The sequence below is a fragment of the Gopherus flavomarginatus genome, chromosome 1 (assembly GCF_025201925.1).
Source record: "Gopherus flavomarginatus isolate rGopFla2 chromosome 1, rGopFla2.mat.asm, whole genome shotgun sequence".
In the NCBI taxonomy this organism is placed as follows: Eukaryota; Metazoa; Chordata; order Testudines; family Testudinidae; genus Gopherus; species Gopherus flavomarginatus.
In genome coordinates this window covers 191,688,076-191,712,204 of record NC_066617.1, presented here as the reverse complement: position 1 = coordinate 191,712,204, position 24,129 = coordinate 191,688,076, and the positions used below count along the sequence as shown (strand labels likewise).

General features: G+C 38.6%; 2 protein-coding genes across 2 annotated transcripts in view; one reads left to right on the top strand and one right to left on the bottom strand.

The window, feature by feature from the left end:
* Positions 1 to 14,513, top strand: part of TMPRSS15 (transmembrane serine protease 15) — a 90,162-nt gene extending 75,649 nt beyond the window's left edge. Inside the window, exons 20-25 of the mRNA XM_050937118.1 lie at positions 4,424 to 4,473; positions 4,803 to 4,977; positions 9,394 to 9,575; positions 9,882 to 9,977; positions 12,756 to 12,895; positions 14,358 to 14,513. Of these exons, the coding sequence (XP_050793075.1) occupies positions 4,424 to 4,473; positions 4,803 to 4,977; positions 9,394 to 9,575; positions 9,882 to 9,977; positions 12,756 to 12,895; positions 14,358 to 14,513 (799 nt within the window). The remainder of the gene's footprint in view (positions 1 to 4,423; positions 4,474 to 4,802; positions 4,978 to 9,393; positions 9,576 to 9,881; positions 9,978 to 12,755; positions 12,896 to 14,357) is intronic.
* Positions 14,514 to 18,592: 4,079 nt separating this feature from the next.
* CHODL (chondrolectin) overlaps positions 18,593 to 24,129 on the bottom strand; it is a 47,305-nt gene continuing 41,768 nt past the window's right edge. Inside the window, exons 5-6 of the mRNA XM_050937103.1 lie at positions 23,429 to 23,531; positions 18,593 to 19,029 (exon numbers count right to left, since the gene is read on the bottom strand). Of these exons, the coding sequence (XP_050793060.1) occupies positions 18,945 to 19,029; positions 23,429 to 23,531 (188 nt within the window). The 3' untranslated portion in view covers positions 18,593 to 18,944. The remainder of the gene's footprint in view (positions 19,030 to 23,428; positions 23,532 to 24,129) is intronic.

Here is a 24,129-nt window from a genome sequence, read left to right as displayed (position 1 = left end):
AATAGAAGAACCCAGATCTCTTAAGTCCCAGTCCAGTGTTCTATCTTGTAGCCCACACCGCTTCTCATATTAAATATAAAATGTTAGGAAAATACTGAAAACTGGTAGTTTGGGACCAATCTATAGCAAGAACAGAGAGCAATACAAATGTAATAGCCGGCTAGAAAAAAAAATGACCTTCTCTTCCTGGTTGCATATGTTTTAAGGCAAGTGGTAGTAACCAAAATAAAATGAGGCCTGTATAGTTCTTCTGGCTTTGTCTCCATATCTTTCTCACGGAAATCAGCTCATTAAGCGAAGAGCTGTTCAGAACCATATCCTAGCCCCTAATCTCTTTTACCCTATATTATATCTGATGTGACTTTGAAGGATTCCTATGGGTTTGGAATAATTGGGAGCTTTTCTTGACTGTAGACCCTGAATTTAATAGTTGCAAAGAATTATGTTCACAAGGTATGAATTACGTTCACAAGGTGCAGTGCTTTAGGCACACCTGTAAAAGGAGAGGTGCTTGCCATTGACTAGCAAGACAGTTTACACTTCAGTTAAAGCAGTGCCTTAAAGGAGCTAAGAAAACTTAGTAGTCCTATCACATTAACAGTTACATTTTCCTGGAATATTGATAGATGCACTGACACAGAAAATCACCATATAATTGCTCAGTTGCTTAGACTGGATTGAAGATGAGATGCATCAATAGTCTTGTAGGCTTCACTTATGAGCCATATTACACAATAGTAAAGCTATAGAGAATATTTAATTTGCTACAGAGTTTCCTTTTTCCCTGCTGGAAGCTGACTGATACATTTTCTGTTCTAATTCTAATCTGTTAATACCAAATATTTATCAGTCTCACTGGTGGTGGGAAAAAACCATCTTAGAGTAATGGAGGATCATTAAATCTATTTTTCTTTTTTTAATAAAATGTACGTCTAAACGAGCATTGCCATGAGAGATCTTAAAGAGCAGCCTATGATTTAAAGGGATCTTCTATTACTATCAGTTAGACACTAAAGAATGAGGAGAGTGAGAGGAAAAGGAAGAAGACCATTTATCTTAACTGCATTCCTACTGCAAAAAGAGATTTCTTTTCTGTTTATCATCTAGACTCCTGATAAGGATCACTTTATTACGGTGATACCATTATACCCTCATGTAGTTTCACAGAAGTTGTAATGTTGCAGAATGAGAGGAGGATTAGAGTGTTTTTCTTTTAGTAAAATAAACTAATAATAATAAAAGTCAATTGATAATCAATACATGAAGGCCAGATCCCACACTGCATTTAGTCCTTACTCAGTCAAAACTCCCTTTGAAGATCACAGGAGTTTTGACTGATTGAGGATAGTAAAATGTGACCCAGAAATGAAACCACTGTTCATATCTGGGACACACCGGGAACTTATTTACTGGCAGAAGGATAACATTTGCATTGGGCCAGAAGCATTGGTGGGGCAATGCACTAAGCAACTCTGTGGCATGGCAGGCTCCACAGCCAGAGACAGATTAGGGATTTGTGGGGACCTCGGTCAGAGCAAGTGGAGGCCCCCCTCCATTCTCTTTCTCCAGCAGTCTCCCCCAGCGCTCCTGCCAGGGAAATGGGGTTGTGGTGTGGAGGCTTGTCCCACCCAACCCCCCACCTGGAACTCCTGGTGGGGAGCAGGGGCTTCCCTCACAGCCCAGATGGAGCACCGGGAGAGCAAGAGGAGCAGTACAAGCCCCCTCGCCCCCACCCCACTCTCTGTCAGGCGTGCCAGGCAGGTGGATTAGGTTGGGGCACTGGGGCACCTATTTTTTGGAGGGGCTCCCAATTGGCCAGGGCCCCTGGAAATGGGCCCTGTTGTCCCAGTGTCTAATCTGCCACTTTCCACAGCAAGAAATATTTCTGCAAAGAGCAACTGGGAAGGATAATATTGACGCAGACATCAAAGTCATCCACCACCACCACCACAGGAGTCGCTGCCAGCCCAACTCCTATATATAGTGTGACAAGTGGGACTTTGGAGGTAACGCAGGGGAAGCAGTCAGCACGCACCAAGCCTCCCTGACATTTCAATGGGAGAGGAGGGGGATTAGAGCTGGGCAAATAATCGATTTTTCTGGTTCATTGGCAGCTCTGAAACACTGAAAAACAACTTTGGGTCGAATCAACCCAAAATAAAAAATTCTGAAAAAAATTGGCAAATTGAAAAAGTCAAGAGAAGTTTCATTTTGTGTGGAACAGAACATTTCATTTGACTCAAAATAAAATGTATTGTTTCCTTTCCAGATGCTTTTAAAAATAAATAACAAAGGAAATTAATGGCTAAATTCACCAAATGTGGGCATGAGGGGAAGGAAAAGAGGTAGTACTGCCTATCTTATAACCTTTATCCAGTGATTCGGGCGCTCATGCAGGATGTAGGAGACCCACATTCAGTTCTCCCCTCTGCCAGATGTAGAAAAGGGATTTGAACACAGGTCTCCATCATTGCAGGAGTGTACTGTAGCCTCTGGACTATAGGGTAGGCTTCTGTGGGGGTGTTTTACTCTCTCCTATTGAAGCTGTTCTAATGGTTAGGGTACTTTTCTGCAATATGGGAGACTCAAGTTCAAATCCCTTCTCCACAGCAGGTACAGGGAACAACTGGATTCAGCTGACTGCCCTAAACACTAAAGTTTAGAGTAAAAGTTATAAGGGTGGTGGCACCGCTTTCCTTTCTGTCCATTTTGCAAATCACTCCTAATCCCAAATCATTGTTTTGGCCAAAAGTATTTGGCAAATTTGTTCCAAATTCAGAAATACTTTTAGGCTGGTCCAAACTGCATGTTTTGGCTAATAAACTATTCAACTGAAAATTTTCATCCAGCTCTAAGGGGAATTGATCCTCCTCAGCTACCCAACTGGCGGCCATAGGAATGACAAATAGGGATGAACAGCCCAGAAACAATCTCCAGACTGACAACTCCAACATGAAATAAAGGTGGAGGCCCACCAGTTTGAAGTCCCTCTGATCATGGCAATCAGAGGGAGTCAGCAGCATAAGAAATACCTCAGTGAGTTGCCACTCCTACTCATAGCTCCCTGTTGTAGATTAAAGAGTAGGAGATGCTACATGTTGTATCACCATCATAGAAGGCATGGACCCTGTCAAGATGAGCTAACGTTCTATCCCACCTCCCACTGAACCTGCATAAGGAGTGGGCAGCATTAGTTCCTGTACCCTCTGCAGCTCCATGGAATCCATACAAGGCAGTTTGGTGGAGATGGAGCTCATTTGCAAAAGTTCCCAGTTACTGTGCAATCCTGCTGGAAGCAGGTGTGTTCCCTGCCCTACCCCTTTCTGTACCAGCTTATTCATCCTCCCTGCCAGATGGCCCAATGCACAGCTGCTTTGCATGGGCTTATGCATTTTCAATGGGAGTTTGAGTAAAGACTGAAGAATTTGGCTTTGTTGGTTTAAACTACATCCTTGGAGTTATATGTAAGACTGAAAATAGATGTTTGCAATGTGAAAACTATACAGTGATGCTGGATTACAATATGAGAGTGTATATTATTGTATAATAGGGAAATATTGATAGCTACACTTCTATAATCATGCTATATTACTCTGTATACATTTAAAAAAACAAACTATGTATTAAACTAGTTCTCTGTTGATATTCTTTCCTGGTATATTTTTGTATATATCAGATTTAATTGGTGGCACAGGCACTGTCCCCAGTGCTCTGATTCATTACAAGCTATGAAGATAATCTTAAAACCTCTGGGTGTCAGAAATGCTTGAGTAATTTTGATCTGTGGCCTTGTGCTCTTCAGGCTTCTGGCTTTATGTCTCTTCTAAATAATTCCTAAGCCTTTATGTGTGTCTATATATATATTCTACAGTGCAGTGTTATCTCCATTAAAGCCACACTGATATCAAACTTTTATATATATAAATTTATATATATATATATATATATATATATATATATATATATATATATATATATATATATATATATATATATATATATATATAAATTCTTTGGTTACACTGATATCTAGTGGCAAGTTCCTGAATACACCCAAGAAGGCAGCAAAAAATCCATATTGAATTCAGTTTGTATTGGATTCAGAATTTTAGCAAGTGACAATTCTCCCCTAAAGATTGGGCTATTTTTAGTTCTATAATATGCTGGTTTTAATCAAATGTCCAACAAAGGAGACTATATATATGCAATATCCATATTGTATATTATAATTGAAACTTACATTTAAGCATTGGGTACTACAGCCAAATTACTGCACATGAACACTGTGGTTTTCCTTTAGAATAAGGAAACTTGATGTACAGAAGGAGTTTTGTAATGATGCTAAACTGCACTTAAACATGCTTATGTAATGTCACCTGGCCTGCAGACACCTGTATTTTTAACAACTGTGCTTTCATTCCAGCAAACAGTGTCTCGGTAATCTGGTGATTCATCTGCAATGCAACAATAAACGTAAGTAAATATTTCATAAGAAACTTCCACTTTAAAAATCAAATTGTTGGCTCCATAAACTTCATGTCTATTGTTTGAAAGATTTTTGCAGTGAAATATAAACTGTACTTTCATATAAACAATGAAGCAGGAACATTTACAATCTTCAGTTGTTTTCAGACTTAAACATACAATGGGTGCAAACAAAAAGAAGATATCCACACCACACCTCCATCCCCAAACTTTAGGAAAGATCAGATCCAGTACCAGACTGGAATTTTGTATCTTGGGCACATCTTGAAATACGGCATAAATTAATTTCAGACTTCCCCTCCCCTTTCTAATTCTAGCTTGTGGAAAACGACTAATAACTTATGAGATCGGTGCAAGGATTGTAGGTGGAAGTGATGCCAAAGAAGGAGCTTGGCCTTGGGTAGTCTCGCTATTTTTTAATGAAAGACCTACATGTGGAGCTTCCCTCATCAGTGATGAATGGCTGGTCTCAGCAGCGCACTGTGTATATGGGTAATGTTTACTTTCTCCTTAAGTTAATACATAGACCATGATGAACCTCCCAAAATGTACATGTACCCTGATGGGAAGATGTTTGTTCATAAAGCTGGGTTACAGAATGGCCTTGATCTGTCAATCGGATATGCATGGGGCAACACTGTTAGCCACATAGGGTATGTCTACACTGCGATAAAAGACCTGTGGCGTGGCCATGGCTGGCTCTGGTCTGCTCACTTAGGCTCACAGAGCTCAGGCTGCAGGGCTATAAAATTTCAGTGTAGGTATTCAGCCTTGGGCTGTAGCGCAGACTGAGACCTCCCAAGGGGAGAAGACTTCAGATCCCATGCTCCAGCCCAAGGCTGAAAGCCTGCACTGAATTTTTTAGACTCTCAGCCTGAGCCCTGATGACATGGGCTCTGCAACTTGGTACTGCAGGTTTTTTATTGTAGTGTGGACAGACCCATAGATTCCCATTGAATTCAATGGGAACCACATATTCACAGGGATCTTCTCTTATGGATCCTATGAAAGGGAATAGATATGGTTGCCTTCAATAGCAGGGGACTGAACTCATTGACCCAAGAGGTATGTTCCAATCCTATATTGTTATGTTCTGATGGATCTGACTGCAGAATCAAGGCTTACAATTATGCTTTTAATAATATTCTGTTATTTTTGCCTCAGTAAAATGACTTTTTCGTGCTAGAGTTATGTTGTTTTGTCAAATTAATTATTTTCAAAGTTGAAAAATAATTCTTTAGTGGTCCAAAGGCCCATCAGATAAATTATTTAGATTAGGTACTTGAAAATCATACCCAATAACAAAACTGTTCAAATGGAGAATAGCCAGAGTCAATAGAAAGTATGAGGGAAAAATTAATTTAGGGGGCTTGAGACAGTTCTGTAAGATTTTCCAAACACTAAATCTCTCTTTCTCTCTCTCCCATCCCCCGATGTATAATGTTGTGGTGGAAACTCACGTACCGCAGGGACCCAGTTTTATAAAAATGACATTACTGCTGAAGTCTGCACCAGACTAGGGGAAAACCCTGAAATTAGTGATAGGTACAGTTAATAATCCAGCTCATCATTTAATTATTATGTACTGAATTATTAATTCACCTAATAAGAGATGGAGTCCAGCTCACAGAGTTCTTAGCAGCCCCCATTTCAATGACTTCAGTAAGGAGTCATTTAAATCAAGAGACACTTTTTTGAAATGGAAGGTTGTATACATTAAATATATGATACCTCATCAAGCATTTGCACTTTACCTGTAATTAATTTGGTGTCTTCATTACTCACTCAAAGTTTTCCCAATGGTGTGAGAGTAAAGAATGACATCATATCTCATAAAGGTAAATTTAGTGTTGCCTGTGTAATTATGACTCTCTGCTGTACACTATGAGAGACTGATCAAGATTTACACTACTCTACACAATTGGAATAAATCTCATTTTGTCTGAATATATGTTTTAATCACCTCAAGTAGTCTCTATGGTGAACTACCCAGAATATGAGGAGATGAGGTATATTTTAAAATATTTCCTACAATATGTTACCATTATGTCTACAATTAAAGTGCTGTAGAGGGGACCAAGAATAGGAAAACATAGTGTTTAAAAAATTATGGAAGAACTATCACTATTGTAAGAGAGTAAAATCCATTTATTTATGTTTGAATATTGGTGACGTGGCAGAATTTACTAAAGCCTTCTCTATTCATTGCTACCTATGAACACTTAGCAGATGACTTCCCAGCAATCTGCTATACACCATCTATTCATCTCCTCAATGATCATACTCTATTACAATGACTTGCCACCATTCCTTCTGTAATAACTATCTCAAAGTTATTTCCATCTCTGCGCCTGATGTGACAAAAGTACATGAGTTTGTGCTTGTTGATTTCTGACAACAGAGTTTGCTTCTCTCCAGCAATGCTCCTAACATAAACATTCGTCATCATTTCTATCCAGTAGATATGCAAAAGTCTTTGCCAGCACCACATTTCAAGGGCTTCAGTTTTCTTCTTGTCAGCAGCCTTAACATCCCACAATTCACATCCGTAGGTTGCTATTGAGAAAATTAAGTTTTTCACCAGTTGAAACTTTGTACATTTTTAAGATTTTTTTTCCAAATTTTTCTTAGGGGGTCATTGCGGAGCAAACCATTCCTATATTTCTTCAAAACAACCTCCTTGGTTGGATATGTATGACCCCAGATAACAGAAATCATTTACTACCTCTACATCTTGAGCATTAATCGAGGTGTTTGCTTGCATCTTGTTTTTGTTAATCGTGAAGTTCATTTTCACCACATTCAGAGATAATCCGTATTCATTAGTAACTGTTTTTTTACAAAAACAACTAGGAGTACTTGTGGCACCTTAGAGACTAACAAATGTAATTGGGCATAAGCTTTCATGGGCTAAAACCCACTTCATCAGATGCATGGAGTGGAAAATACAGTAGGCGACTATATATACACATTACATGAAAAGATGGGAGTTGCTTTACTGAGTGGGGGTGAGGGTCAGTGCTAACGAGATAATTCAGTTAAAGTGAGAGTGGGCTATTCTCAACAGTAGAATACCAAGGGAGGAAAAACCACTTTTGTACTGGTAATGAGGCCAACATAATCAGGGTGGCCCATTTCAAACAGTTGACAAGAAGATGTGAGTAACAATAGGTAGAAATTAGTTTTTGTAGTGACCCATCCACTCCCAGTCTTTATTCAGGTCTAATTTGATGGTGTCCAGTTTGCAAATTAATTCCAGTTCTGCACTTTCTCATTGGAGTCTGTTTTGAAGTATTTTTGTTGAAGAATTGCCACTTTTAAGTCTGTTATTGAGTGTCCAGGGAGATGGAAGTGTTTTCCAACTGGTTTATGAAAGTTATAATTCTTAACGTCTGATTTGAGTCAATTTATTCTTTTGGGACTGGGAGTTATTAATAATTAGTAATTAAAGACTGGGAGTGGATGGGTCACTACAAAAAACTAATTTCCCCATGCTAATTTCCACCTATTGTTACTCACATCTTCTTGTCAACTGTTTGAAATGGGCCACCCTGATTACATTGGCCTCATTACCAGTACAAAAGTGGTTTTTCCTCCCTTGGTATTCTACTGTTGAGAATAACCCACTTCCACTTTAATTGAATTATCTTGTTAGCATCGACCCTCCCCTCCACTTAGTAAAGCAACTTGCATGTTTTCATGTACTGTGTATATATATCCGCCTACTGTATTTTTCACTCCATGCATCTGATGAAGTGGTTTTTAGCCCACGAAAGCTTATGCTCAAATAAATTTGTTAGTCTCTAAGGTGCCACAAGGACTCTTCATTGTTTTTGCTGATACAGACTAACATGGTTACAACTCTGAAACCTGTTTATTTTACATACACCAATGTTTGTTGCATTTCAGTCGCTATAGAGAACTGATAGAAATTTGGGTGTTCAGCTTCAACCAGGCTCATAAGTATTTATATTGTTTGTAAATCAATTAATTCAGTAGACATCTGATGATTCAAAACAACTTCAACTATAAAGCAGGTCTCTAACTAAAGTACATCCTATACAGCTCAGCAATCAATACAGATTGTAGAGGAACAAACTTGTCATATTTTTTTTTCATTTAAATACTTTTTCTATTATGTTCAAGTCTTAACTCTTGATTTTCTAGATCTTTTTTTCAGCTGTGGGTAAACAAAATTAAAAACAAGATTTCTAACGGTATGTCTACTCTGCAATCAGGAGGTGTGATTGCAGCATGTCTAGACATATCCGAGCTAACTTTGATCTAGCTAGCTTGAGTAACAGTAGCCATGAACTAGAGGCAGCATGGGCTAGTCTTGTCCACCCCAAATCCTGAGTACATACTCCAGAAGCCACTGCCCCTGCTACAGTGATTTCACTGCTATTGTAACTTGAGCTATCTTCGAGCTAGCTAAATTAAAGCTAGTTTGGGTATGTCTATATGTGCTGCAATCACACCTCCCTATTGCAGTTTAGACATACCCTCAGTCTACCATCCTCAAAGTATTTCGTGCTCATAATTTTCTATCTGAGGGATGATTATTAATTGCATGGGAATTTTTAATTTCAGCGGTTTAAAGGGTCATAATAATTAATGTTTCTTCCATAACTGCACTATTGTCCAAGCAATTCTGTATAAATGTATTTTTGGCTTAATACTAAAAATTAACTAATAATTCTAGCGCTGTCAGAAAATGGTAAGCAGTTTCAAATGAGAATATGCTACTCTACTTAATCTGAAAAAATATACAAAGTGTATGTGTGTATATATATATATATACATATTCATTCTTGAGGGAATTAAAGATTAATGCAAATTATACATGGCAAATTGTTCAAGTCCTTCATTTGATCATAAATAATTGTGAATATTCCTTGCAATCTCTAGGAGGAATTTAATACCATCTCAGTGGAAAGCAGTGCTGGGCTTGCATACCACTTTGAATCTGACATATCCTCAAACAGTAATTGAAAAGATCGATCAAATTGTCATAAATCCTCATTATAACAAGCGCACAAAAGATAGTGACATTGCTATGATGCATCTTCAGTTCAAAGTGAATTATACAGGTAAGATTGTTGATCTTCTCTTACACGTTTATTTACTCTGTATGAATGAATTTGAGCTAGCTCCAAGTGGACTAGTCAACCTGACTTTACTCAGTAATGACGAGTTAATGCGATACTTGGACTTGTCCTTATAAATTAGATATAATCTTGGGAAAACCAATCATAGCAGACTCAGTCCTGTGCTTGTTAGGAATTTTGCCTGAGCAAGGAAAAGAGGGTTTGGATCAATGTGCATTTTGGTAACTGACATGACATAAACACCAGAATACTAGAAACAAGTTGAAAATAATTATTTCTCTTTCACAGATTACATACAGCCTATTTGCTTACCAGAAGCAAGTCAACAGTTTTTGCCAGGAATGAATTGCTCTATTGCTGGCTGGGGAAGAACTACAAATCAAGGTGAGTCACCACACTTTTAAAAATACCACAAAAAATAATGAGGAAAACTCTTTGTTGGATGTCAGAGATGTATTTTTTACTTTACATGTTAAAGTCTTGAAGTAATAGGAAATCTACCGTATCGCTTGGGAAGTTGTTCCAATGGCTAATTTCCCTCCCTGTTAACAAAGTATGTGTTATTTCCAGTTTGATTTCCATTATCGTGTTTCTGATTGTGTGCACACAATAGAAGTCAATGTGAGCTGCCTATACGGGCTGGATTTGTATGTAATAGTAATACCTGCCTCTTAAATAGAATTTCATCAGTATTTGTCAAAGTGATTTACAAAAGTATTATAATTATTTTGCAAGTGAGGAAACTGAGTCACGGAGTGGTGAGGTGACTTGCCCAATATCACCCAGCAGGTGAGTGGCAAAGCCACAGCCAGAACTAAGGTTCCTGAGTCCTAGTCTAGTGCTCTCTTCATTCAGCCACCTTCTGTAACATTAAAAGTCTCTAAAAAAGGTCATATACAGTACCGTGACTGTTTCTTTGCCATTCACTATAATGGAGTACTCTTCATAAGGAAAAAAATGCCCATCATGTCCTTGTTTCTGCACACGTAAGGCTGAAATCCTGCCTTTCACTCCATTTCATCTTGCAACATAGGATGCAGAGAGAAATAAAATTCAGATCCAGATTTTGACCATTCCAGCCTTCAGGAGCATTTGGGTGCAAGAAGTTGGTTCCACACCTCTAGAGGGAGGCCATTTTCATCAAATCTGATTATTCAGTTTTGATGAGCACCATGCAGTTCATATGCCATACCACAAGCTCGTCAGAAGTGAGAGAAAGAAAAGGGGATGTCAGCTGTTGAGAGACTTCAGCGAGGGAAGGCTGTTTATCTAAACTTTTAAAAAAATTTAAAAATATATTTAGGCTTATTTTAGACAAAAGGCTGAAATTCAGGCCTAGTGTTAACATTTCTGGGGTCGTTTGCCTGTTCTTAACAAAGATCTCATATTGTCATGGCTAGGTTGTAGGTAGCCAGACCTGGTAGTCAGAGCCAGAGTCACAAGAGAGAAGTTAGGGTCAAAAGACAAACTGGAGGTCAGAACCATGAATCATATGCCAGGAAATCAAGCCAGAGGAACAGGAGCAGGATGGCACACAGTCCAGAACAGGGTGGAGCCCAGTTGTTTGGATAGCTTCCTGTGCCTGCTGCTGGACCAGCAAGCTAAATCAGCTGCTCCGAGACTCCACCAAAAGTACTGAAAGGGCAGAGCTTCAAACTGGGGCTGAGCTTTTTGGATCCCAGCTAAGCAAGCCTTAGCAGGCTGCCAGGTGAAGGGTTGGAGTATAGCTGTTCCTATAAACCCTGGAAACCCACGTTTATGACTTGTGGGTCATGACACATACATGCTGCCATGCCCTAATGTATCCAACCACATCAATGACTGAGAATTCTAGTGTACATGTTTTCAGTGGCAAACATTTTTAAATGTCCCAAATGATTATTTTAAAATGTAGTGAACAACTGCTCCTGCCTGAGATTTTTTTTGCCAACATTTCAGCCAGCAACCAATTTTTATGTTCCTTACATAAACCTCTCCAAAATAAAAATTGCCATTTAAAAATGAACACATCCTGAAATGTATTTATATTCTGCGTCACAACAAAGCAGATTTCTACTTTTCAGAGATTGTTATAGCAGACGGAGCCAAATTCTGTCCTGAGACAAAGGAGGTTGCACAGGGGAATCTGATGGCAGAATGTAGCTCATAGGATATTATTATTACTGGTAAAGATGCATACAGAGGAAAGAATGCAGCTTGACTGTTAGAGTCTAGGCTGAATTTCCAGGGCTGAGAATTTACATTTTCATTTTGTAAATCAAGCATATTGATCTGGTGTCACAGAGCAATAAACACGGAACAACTCTGTCATTTTTGCTGAGCTGCTTTCAGAGTACAATTGCACTGTAAAACTTTGGTTAATAATTAATAACATACATTAGTGTAAGGGGTTAAAATGACCAACTGAAAATCATACAATATACTCAAAGAATCTGGATAGTCGAAGCCATGTTTTTAATTAGTCCTTAGATCCATGCATAATAATATTCATTTATTTTAATCAGGGTTGCTCAGAGGACTCAGGGGACCTGGGGCAAAGCAATTTCGGAGGCCCCTTCCATAAAAAAAGTTGCAATACTATAAAATACTATATTCTCGTGGCGGTCCCTGCTGGGCCCGGGGCCTGGGGAAAATTGCCTCTCTTGCCCCCCTCCCCTGGGTGGCCCTGACTTTAATGGCCTTCATTAAGTTATTTGAAAAACAAAATTTAGTTGTGATCCCTATTATAAAAGCTCAGGATTTCATTCACTAATGTTTACTCAAGAATAACTCCAATGACTGAGGAGGAAGGATGGGCCTCGTGCACAGCACACTGGATTGGATTCAGGAGACCTGTATTGAAATCCTAGCTCAGACTTATTTCTCTTTGTGATCTTGGGCAACTCTCATAATATACCCTCTGCCTCAGTTCCCCATCTATAAAATAGAGTTTATATATTCTACCTCGCAGAGGATAAAATCCATTAATGATAGTGAGCCAGGGCCTCATAAGTTCCTAGCTACATTTTAGTAGAGTATAAACTGAAGTAATGACATGGCAACCCAGGCCCTCGATAGTGCTATGTAATGAGAGTGAAATATTTGAATCACTAAGAATAATGGCTGTTGTTTATGCTATGCATTTTGATCAGTTTGGTTGTATATACTCTGTATTTTGATAAGGTTCCACTGCAAACATATTGCAAGAAGCAGGAGTCCCTCTTATAACAAATGAGAAATGCCAACAAATGCTGCCAGAATATAATATTACAGAGAATATGATGTGTGCAGGCTATGATGAAGGAGGAGTCGACTCCTGTCAGGTAAGTAAAAACAACCCATTTGCATTGCTAATATTATATTCCTTCTAATTAATGAACAGCTCACTGGCTGGTCCTCTGATCATTAAAAACTAGCCACTCACTGTCAGAATATAATTTCTACTCAGAGCCTTACATATTTCACACTGTAACAAGATACATGCTTTAAAGATTACAAGCTATTTTGCACCTCATAGACTTTAAGGCCAAAAGGGACTTTTCTGACATAAAAAAACCACTAGAGGGCAATATGGGGTGTTGGAAGTGCCACATATTGAACTTCACACAGTTTCTGGTCTGCAATCTCTTCAAAAGGAAGAGATGTTTGTGGGTGGAAATGTGAGGTGCCAGGCTTAAACACCAAGCTGACATAAGCCTAAGAAATACTTCTGATAGATGGATGGAGAACAGTAAGGGGGCATTACTTTCAAACATTTAGATTCCATGGATCCTCAAGAAATGGAAAATCCAACAACTTGGAGGGTCTGCCCTTCTCTGTGACAAGATAATGCTGTTGCTCTCTTATGATCTTCCTGCCCTCTAGCAGCATAGCTTCCTAAGGAGCCATTGTCCACCCCAGCTCAGCCTACAATGCACTTCCTCTCTATGGGGAGGCAGACAGCACTGAATGTTACTTAGTTCTGCTTCTAGCAGCATGAACCCTGTGTCTTTGCTGACTGTTTTCATCACATTCTAATGAGAGCATGCTACATAATGTGGGTCTCACTGGATCTACCCTATGCTGCTTCTGACTTGTGCCCCATAACTTCAAGACTAGACCAAATGAAGTTGCCTTTAGGGAGTTACAGCAGACTCTCAGAAAAAAGGAGATCATACTGCATTGGCTCCACTCTAAACTCCTTAAGTTTGTGAGGCTTTCCCTACCTGTTTTGCTTTTTATTTGCTTCCCCTTATTCCCCACTAAAGAGGGAAGAGCTAGGCCTTAATATTATATAGAATGCAAGAGATCAGTGCTGTAATCAATGACCAAAGAACCATGAATTAGGAAGGATACAGCAAGCACAGATAGCCTGTAGGTTGCTGACAGAGTGAGAGAGCTTCTGCAGCTGCTCTGCAGGCTTTGAGAGAGAGGTTTTATTTCCCCCAGACATTTTTCAGAAGTCCCCTGTGCAAAGCCTATTTAATCAGGATTTGTGCAAGGTAAGAGGATACAACTTAAAGTTGATAAGTAAAACAATTAATGCAAAGGGTTCTACTGGGCTTCATGATTGATACAGTTCATGACTGACAGGTGTCTAAGAGCTTAAGATCACACCTTATGTTAAAAAAAAATCAGTAAACAGTGTTCTCTTTTGAATATTTCTCCATGTGGATCTTCTTCTGGGCACATCGGGAATATATGCACCAAAACTGAGATACACACAGACAAAGCAGCTTGAAGATCCAAAATTACTTTAAGATAGAGAGCAGTTCATTTTTTAACTCTTGAATTTCAATATTGCAGGGAGATTCTGGAGGGTCCCTGATGAGTCAAGATAATAATAGGTGGCTTTTGGCAGGTGTGACATCCTTTGGCTATCAATGTGCATTGCCCCAGCGTCCTGGAGTGTATGTTCGAGTCACCCAATTTGTGGACTGGATAAAACAATTCATACGTTAGCTTGACTTAAAAAACAAACAAAAAAATAAAAATAGACTGTAAAGACAAATATTAAGCAAGATTATAATACACCACATAGCATTCAGAACTATTGGTGAGAGAAACCGAATAAAATCCTGTCATTCAAAGTGAGATTTAGACAAAAACAAACTTTTGGGAGGAAAACATTAAATATTAAGAAACTCTGTCATGTCAGAAAGCAATATTTCAAAACAGCAGCTGTCTCTTTTGCCACTGGTTCTTACCACTTTACATTGACAGCTATATGAGATGTGGTTTTACTATTTATCCATCTTACAGACATAACTTTTAAAAAAATGCTGATGCCCAGTACATTATGGAACCCTGCACAATGATTTAGAAGGAGTAAGATCTGTGATTTGCAAAGGATATGCTCTTTATTGAGTAACAGCTATATAAATTATTAATCCCAGGCCAAACATGTAAACAGTTTTTCAGGGTTTTTATGCTTTCCTTCCCAACATTCCTTCCCATTTCAATGCATAGGGAATTTTGTTTAATAATCCCCCTACATCAAAATAGGGCTGTACCCTAACTGTTTATGAGATCATGAGAGCTCCTTTGTTTCTATTACAAACATTTCTGAAATAAATTTTATACCTGGAGATGGCGTGCAAATCAATCTGGCTGCTTTATAATGGATAAACTGACCCGGGGCCAATTTTTTTCCCTGGTGTCACTGTTTTGGAAATAATGAAGTTACACCAGGAATGAACACAGTATCTTTTTATTATTATTATTTCTGGCAAAAATCCTGGAAATTACTGCTAAACTATCTAATTATAGATAGACGCTTGTGCACATAAAAACCAAACTCTTCTGTTATAAACTATAATGATCTTAAAAGCATCTAACAATAAGCATCCTCAGCCAATTTTGCAAGGAAAATAAACATGCCACTCTAGTTGCTGCTTGGTGTATTACATGTTTACTTTCAGTCATCAGTACAAAGGACTTTAAAAGAATTTTGAATTGTTTTGTTTTGAATTGTTTTGTTATGGATTGTTTTGTTTTAACAATTAGGGTGAATCACCCACTAGAGGACTTCAATTGTGTAAAATATGAAATAGTCTGATTGCTTTAATTTCTTGGGTTCTCCAAATAAAACTTTCTCTAAATGTAAACATAAATAACTGTGTGCTCACAATTTATGTATGTTTGTATTTAATGATGTAATCATTCTAGTACAATATTGCATGTTCCATTTGCTTAGTGCCTGCTATAGAACAATTAAAATCTAATTAATTCCATGGTGTTACATTAAAGTCCAAAAATAATTGTAATTATTTATATAGACCCATGTAATGATGCCCATTGCCTAGGCTCCTTCCATCATTGAATACAGCTATGAACAAGGGCAATGAAATCTTCAGAATAAGAGTCTTGTAGACTTTATCCCTCTTTCCTACACTTCTTGCTATTAACATGAAGTAATGCCAGGCCTTACTCAATCTGGCTTTATATTGTGCCTGGAATCTTGCCAGACAATCAACCTGATTCTCTGTTGCCCCCGCCTCATGTCATCATTTATGCCAGTCTAAAGTGCTGCCATTCTGGTTTGATTCTAGCAGATCACAAAAGGGAGGTGTGAGAGGCGTGGGCTCTCCAGTGAAAAGGCCCTGTGGCCCACTCTGGGGTGTCTTGCTGTACAAGGTGATCCAACAAGAGTGACCAAGTAGATCCTACCCCTATCCCCCAACCAGGACAAAATGATTGTGAAAGATCATAACCAATACTATGAATTGCACCAAGAAGCAAATAGATAATCAGTGCATAGCAGTAGCATTATAACAGCTCACCTCACCCAATAGTGGACCCACAGATTTCCATGCCGGTTGAAGTTTCACAATCCTTTTCAAAGGCACTCTCAAACCAAGCACATGGCCGTAATCTATTTTTGGGATTCCAAAACCATGGATTGCTGTAACCATGATATGAAAGAATGTAATGGCAAGGAGTCTCTTCTCCCAGCAATAGAAAATTCAGAACTTTAGCACCAACAGACATTACCAGCATAAATCCGTGCACCTCTGTGAGAGAATAGTTGCCAAAAATGCGCTTAAAAGAACAATTTATTCCTATCATTGCTAAAGTACAAGGCATTGCTGTCCCCTTTGGTTGTGAATCAATCATTAAGATGATCTGGAAAAAAAATTGTTAATGTCAAAGTCACAAACTCCAGCTTTTCCAACTAATAGTGGAACTTTTTTTCCACATTCCAACTCTACTTTTCTTCTTTCTAATGAAACAGCACCTGAGACATACAGTGCATTCTGTACCAAATTCAGACTTTGATGTGAGTGAAGTGATTGTGACTATTGGGACAAAATATCCCTGTTACCACTAAGTCCACCATCTAAGGGACCCTTTTTCTGAGATATAGGGGCCTGGAGGCCTTCACATAGCATAATGTCACCTGTTAATTCCCTCTCCTCCTTGCCTTTTCAACACAGTTTTACAGATTGATTGCTGCTGCTAACTGCCCAACATTCCCAGTTACTCATTAGCCCATGGGACAAAGAACTTGAAGGGAAAAGGTACTTGCATTCTCCAAACCTCCATGTGGAAACTCCTCCTCTGTCACCGACATTGTGTTGATCACAATATATATTGGTGTGTCCTTAAGTGGTCATTTCAAGCAGAGAGAAATGCAAAGTAGTGAGAGCATATGGGACTTATTAAATTTTCATTCCCCAACATCACCACCTCATTTTCTTCAATAAGTTGTTCTTTCTTTAAAATCTTGGATGTCTTTCTAAATATTGTTTACAACATGCATCCTCAAGAAAGACATCTCTCTCTTCTTCTGCATTAGCTGGGTTCAACGGTCTTCAGGTAAGTAGGAAGTATGTACTCTGAGTCATGCAGGATTATGCTTTCTTTGTTATAATAATTAAAGAAAAAAGTCAAGTAATGGATGGGGAGAAGGTGAAACCAGGAGAGAGGTTCCAGCAGATGGGGAAGACCATCAGAAGATGGGAGGATGTATAAATAACACTAGAAAGGGAAATGGTGATCTGAGTTGTAAAAGAGGGTTGTTATCAAGAAAAAGAAGTAAGCACAACCCATAGAATAATGCTAATTCTGATGTCAAGTGTCTGAATGTCTTTACGCATGGACTAGCAAGGTATTGTGAGGTTATTGTGGGTTTTTTTGTTTTTCTTTATCATAAGAGCAGTCAATGGAAAACTTACTCTGAGCTTTAAGAAACAAAATTTAACAGATGACCCAACTTTTTTTTCTAAATTCTGGTTCTAATTAACAGACAACACCATATTTACAAGGGACAAAGATAATTGGTGTGAAACCAAGGACAAAATAAAAAAGAATGGACATTAATGTCATTAAAAATGCCTAAAAGTACAGAATTTAAAGATACTAAACACCATCAGAGTATCACCATGGCATATCAGGGGAAAGCAATTTTCTAGTAATATCGATTTTAATATATCAATGTTACTTAAAATATGTGTTTTCTTGTGATTCTAAAATGCATTATTACTAGCAAAATCTATTCGCTCCTGTTTTTTATAATATTTTGACTTTCATTTTAAGCATAATTTTAATATAAAAGATTCACTGACATCTCAGACTTCTTACAACAGTGATAGTTATAATTTTTGTCTTTTTAAAGGAAATAAAAATGAATATAGTTTCAGTATAGCTATTAAAGGCTGCATTTAAATCATATCTTATGATTGGTAGACTGATTTATGTCCACTCTGGAGAAATGTATCAAAAAGATATGGCCATCCGCTTGCAAAGTGCACTCATGATGCAGCGTCAAGTGATTTTCCTGAATACTTGACTTTTGCCACTGCAGATCAATATCACAGCATTGAAAACTGTCTCTGCTAATGAGCATGAGCTACAGGATAAAAATAAAATCTGTGCCTAAAGAATCAAGAGCAATCTTGAAAATGTGCAAATAAATAACTGAGCAATCCATTTTTATCAAATATTTATGCAAAGATAAATTATTTTATTACACTGTAAATTTATGTCCATACAATTTACAGTACATCAACTAAAGTAGAATGTATGAGGGACTACAAGAAATAAAAATATTATGATTACTACAAACAATTTTAAAACTAACACATATTGTAGATATTTCCCCCTATAAACTTCAAATGCATTGTCCATTCCACTGCTCAGTTGTAAATGAGTTACTGCCCTTAGCAAAATAGACACATCCTCTTTCTTTATTTAGCATGACATGTTTCATTTAATTAATAATCAAATGTTACATACAAAACTGATCTGAATAGTTGCCTCAAGGGGGAGCTTAAGTTCATCTTGCTGAACCATTGCAATCTCAAGCCATTCCAAGCTAATGTGCTGAGATGACATTATAATAGCGCCTGACTGTAAAATATTATTTTTGCTTTGTTTTCAGTCATTAAATTGTTATACCTCCATGGTACTGTCCTTCCTGGGGTTCTTTGAAATCCATAATGTGGACTGGTTTGGGCTGGTTTTTGTTCTTCCTTTACTGAAAAATAAAAATATAAAATAATTTCAATTCATTTGATCCCTCTGTGGCTCAGATTTAGGATGCAGCTTGGTCAGGGTATGTCAGACTTGCATCCATCCATTAATTCAGAGTTGTCTCTGTTATTGATTTAATGTACTTTCCCCTCCTACAATAAAGTTATACACAAGCTCTGCCAAAATGCATCACAACAGTGATCAGTAAAGGCAAAGAAGCCACTAAATTATGTTTGAAAGGAGAGTAAATTATTTTGTCTCCCTGTAGACTTAGATTGTCCATGTTGTACCACATTGTTTAGGTTCAGATTTTGCCACTGTCATGGTATAATTCCCCACTCTGAACCTTAGCGTCCAAAAGATGGGATACCAGCATGAATTCCTCTAAGCTCAATTGCCAGCTTAGTACTTGTAGCGCTGCCACCAACCAGGAATTCCAGTGCCTGGTACACTCCAGTCCCCTCCAAAACCTTGCCCGGGGACCCCCAAGATCCAGTCTCTCTGGATCTTAACACAAGGAAAGTAAACCCTTTCACTCACCATTGCCTCTTCCAGACTTCCCCTCCCTGGGTTACTCTGGAAGATTACTGTGATTCAAACTCCTTAAATCTTCAAAGAGAGAGGAAAATTCACCTTCCCCCCTCCTTCTCTCTCCCCCTCCCAGACTCTCCCTGAGACAGAAAGTAATCCTAACACAGAGAGAAAATTAGCCTCTCTCTTCCCCTTCCCTCCTTTCTCCCCACCAAGTCCCTGGTGGATCCAGACCCAGTCCCTGGGGTCTCACCAGAATAAAAAAACAATCCAGTTCTTAAATAAGAAAAGCTTTTAATTAAAGAAAGAAAAACAGTAAAAATTACCTTTGTAAATTTAAGATGGAATATGTTACAGGGTCTTTCAGCTATAGACACTGGGAATACCCTCCCAGCCTAAGTATACAAGTACAAATTAAAATCCTTTCAGCAAAATACAAATTTGAACTCCTCCCAGCCAAATACACATTTGCAAATAAAGAAAACAAACATAAGCCTAACTTGCCTTATCTACCTAGTACTCACTATTCTGGACATATAAGAGCCTGTATCAGAGAGACTGGAGAGAAACCTGGTTGCATGTCTGGTCACTCTCAGAACCCAGAGAGAACAACAACCAAAATCTAACAGCACACACAAAAACTTCCCTCCCTCAAGATTTGAAAGTATCCTGTCCCCTGATTGGTCCTCTGGTCAGGTGACAGCCAGGCTCACTGAACTTGTTAACTCTTTACAGGCAAAAGAGGTATGAAGTACTCCTGTTCTATTAAACCTTAACTATCTGTTTATGACAGCCACCCTTCCTTATGTTAAGCAATATCTTATGCTGAGAGAAGTCCCAGTGGCAAGGTTTTCCTCAACATGAACAAGTAGGAAAAAATATTTCCTTTAGGACTTGATCTATTTTCTACTGAAATCAATGGGCATTGGAGAAGACTCTTAGTGATGAACTGGTAGAAAAGTCCTAATTATGGCTGGTCAAAGAATTTTCCATCAACATTGTTTTTTCATGGAAAATTGGGGTATTGCGTAATAAAAAGTGTTTACTTTCCACTGAAAAACATTTTTTTTCATCAAAAAATGGAAGTCTGTAAAAGTCAATTCTGAAATGCCACCACAGCACCTCACATTCCCATTCTCTTCTGTGGTTTGTGATCCCCAGCCAGACTTCATCTTCCATAATAAATTATGGCCAACGACTTCCAGGATGCACCTCAACCATGCTACTGACATGATGCATCACTTCCCCTCACCTAGAGGGGAAAATAGTGCATCCTGGGAGATTATATCAGATCAGGAAGCTCAGATTTTACAGGAGAATGGGAGCAAACTACAGTGCCCATGTGATACCATGGCAGCAGTTCAAAATCAAAATGCTTTGGCTCCCAGACATATTTCAGTTTTTTATTTTTTCCAAAGGGGTGGGGGGTAATTGGAGTAATTGAAAAGATTCCCATTTACTTCAGTGGGCTTTGGAGCTGGGCTGTATGCTTCCAAACTTTACTCCAGTTTTACACTAGTGAATCCAACCCATTTTGTTCATTTATGTCTGAGGTACCCTGAATGGAAAGTCATCTCAGCAAAAAAACAATTAAAATATGCACTTTCCAATACAACATGTCTAAATATAATGGATGAGAACTTCAGTTGCTGCATATCTCCAATGAGTTCAATGAAGCTGTGGCTATTGCCAGCAGTGGAGGATCTGACTCTGCACACAATTTCCAGGAATAATGTTAATTAAGGAGCAATAAATAGTTTGAGGATATTGTCTAAAATTGTTGCTTTGACTGTGAAATACAATCATAGAAACTGAAACATATACCAGGTTGGAATATAAATTTTCTGCAAGGCATTCAGATGATAATGGAGATGGGTCTGTGAAGCAGTTTCTCCTTGCTTCCCTGGAAGAAAGGAAAGGGAGAGCATCTAAGCATGAATGAGTGATTGTTGCTACTAATTACAGGAGAGATGCTCTGTTTCCCTTTACTGCTACCCTATAAGAACCTAAACCAGTCAAAACTGTCCATGTTCTTCCAAGCTAAGCAAGTCCCGGAAGGCATGGATTATGGCTCCACACCAAGATAACCTTTCAGAGGAAAGGTCATCTTCCTATGAAAGCCTACAAAAGAAAGAGGGAGAAGAAGAGACTCATTTGTAAATTGGGAACTTCCTTTCAGAGTAGAACTCCTCACAGAAAGCACTGGAGTTCCCAACTTCTTGTGCTCTGCTCTTTCTAGCTCTTGGAAAGTGCAAAATCCTTTTCTTGGATGAATTATTACAGTTTCAGGGGCCTGATCCAAAACCCATTGAAGTCAACAAGTCTTTCCATTGACATCAATGGGTTATGCATCACACACTCACATTCTTGCATGGTCTATCTGGAAAGAAAGGCAAGATGTGAACTCAGTCTTTAAAACCCTTTGCATGGTAGCGGAGAGTGTGGAATGAGCTGCTAAAAAAAAAAAAAAAAAAAATCATGAATGTAAACCTGCCATGATACTTACCTGGAAGGCCAATCCCACTGTTATGCAAGGTGAGATATATCTCCTAATCCTTACAATGTTATGAATGAGCACCTTTCATCACAATCTTCAATGTAATCTACCAAGATCCTGTTGGTCAGCGCTGGAATCATAGTGGTTGTATGTAGGTATGGATTTGCCTGACGTGTTACTATTGCTGAGGTTGGGAAATACAAATCTTCCACTTCTTTATATGGAAGTGCACGTCATTAGGATACCTTACATGTTCTAATGTAGGTCTCATGCATCTGGAGGGATAGGATTACTAAATAACTGTGTGATGCCAGGGAATACCACAGTGATAGTTTATATGAATATCAGGAGATTGTTTCCCATTTGGGGCAATATTTTTTTTAAAGTTTCAGAAATTTCTGTTTCACAAGGAAGAATTAAAACTGAAACCCACCAAAAAAAGAGAAAATTAAACATTCCAAATGTTAAAAAAGCTAAAAGAAAGCCCACATGGAATATCGCCCCATTTTACTATAGAAACTCTTCCATCGGCTATTCCCTGGGTCCTCAGAGTTGTTAGTAATCCTGCCTTCCCACCAAAGCTGACATTCAGGGGCAGAGGAGTGCCATGAATGAAGTATTGGCATCACGGTCATATGTACGTGCTTGGGAGGAGAGAGGCGCCACCACCAATCAATATGCTACAAAAGTGCTAACTACTATTGTCAAAACAGATGCATTCTTAAATGTTAGCTGCTGTGATTTCAGTGCTGGGTGCTGGAATCCAGGTAATTACGCTGCCCATGAACATGATTGTTTTTGTGAAGTTCTTCTGCTCTGGTGGCATCTTTCTTGCTCTTTCTGGATGGCTAACGAATGAAGACTTATCAGGCTGCTACCCCTTTAAGTTTTTTTCCTAACAACTTATGCCCATTCAGCCAGGGAAGAATTCACCCTTTGTGCAGAAAGTTGGGGGAGCGGGGTGCTCCTTCTGCATGCTCCATGTCAGTGAAGCCTCCCAATGTCATTCCCAAGAGACCAGTTCCAATACAGACTATGATCAGGCTGCAGGAAGTAAAGGAAAATTGCAACAGTAGAGACAGAAAAAACTGTCTTCCTTGGAACTGGAAAAATTCCTTATAGTGTGTTTTAATGGATCTGTGGATCTACATTAGGCTAGAGCCTTTTCATTGGCAAAAACCCATGAACATGAATTTTCAGTTGTCAGATATAAGTAAATCGTTTGGATTTTCAGGGACAAGAAGATGCATACAGCACAACTGAGAAGGAAGCAAGGGAGAGATGTAAGCATTCTTTATGTATGAAGTGCTTGCTAATGAAAACCTGAATTCATCATTATAAGACAATTTCATTCCAGTGTATTAAAAGTATTTACCTTTTGTGTAGCATCTGGAAACAGCAAGTACCAAAAGCCACTAATATCAACAACAGCAGTGGTATGGTTGGTATAACAACATAAATTAAATTTGGAATTATACCTACAAGGAAAAAAAGTCTCTCATTAGTGCGTACTGTATTGAAAGACGTTGTCCCATCTCACTATATCTAGCTATACGCCCACATTATTCAATTCTGAATTCCTTGTGTAGAAAGACTGCTAATCAATTTTAAAGGAGATGTGAATATATTAGGAATATAAGACTAAGCCCCCAATATTTTATGAAAATGATGTCCAGAAGGTGCATACTGTAGTTTTCCTTATAAGATTCATATCTCATTATACTTACACTGCAGCTAAAATATACACTCGATTACATGCGATGGGCTGAATAGTCACAGCTCTTATTCAACCATGCAAGGGAGTAAGAAGTCATAAGCCCCAGGTCCACTCCCCAACCCAATTCCCCTTTACAGCCCTCATGACTGTGACTCTTTCTGGCTGAAAGGGGGAGAGCAGGAGCTACTCATCTGACCCACTCTGCAGTGAAAACATGGAAAGGAATGGATAGAGGGTATCAGGAGCCCTGGATCCACCTCTCCTACTCACGGGTCACAGTATCTACCTTGGTACTTAGTGGGGAGTAAGCTGCTCCATGAAAAGGGGTGAAGTAATTTATTCCTCCCACAGAGCAATAC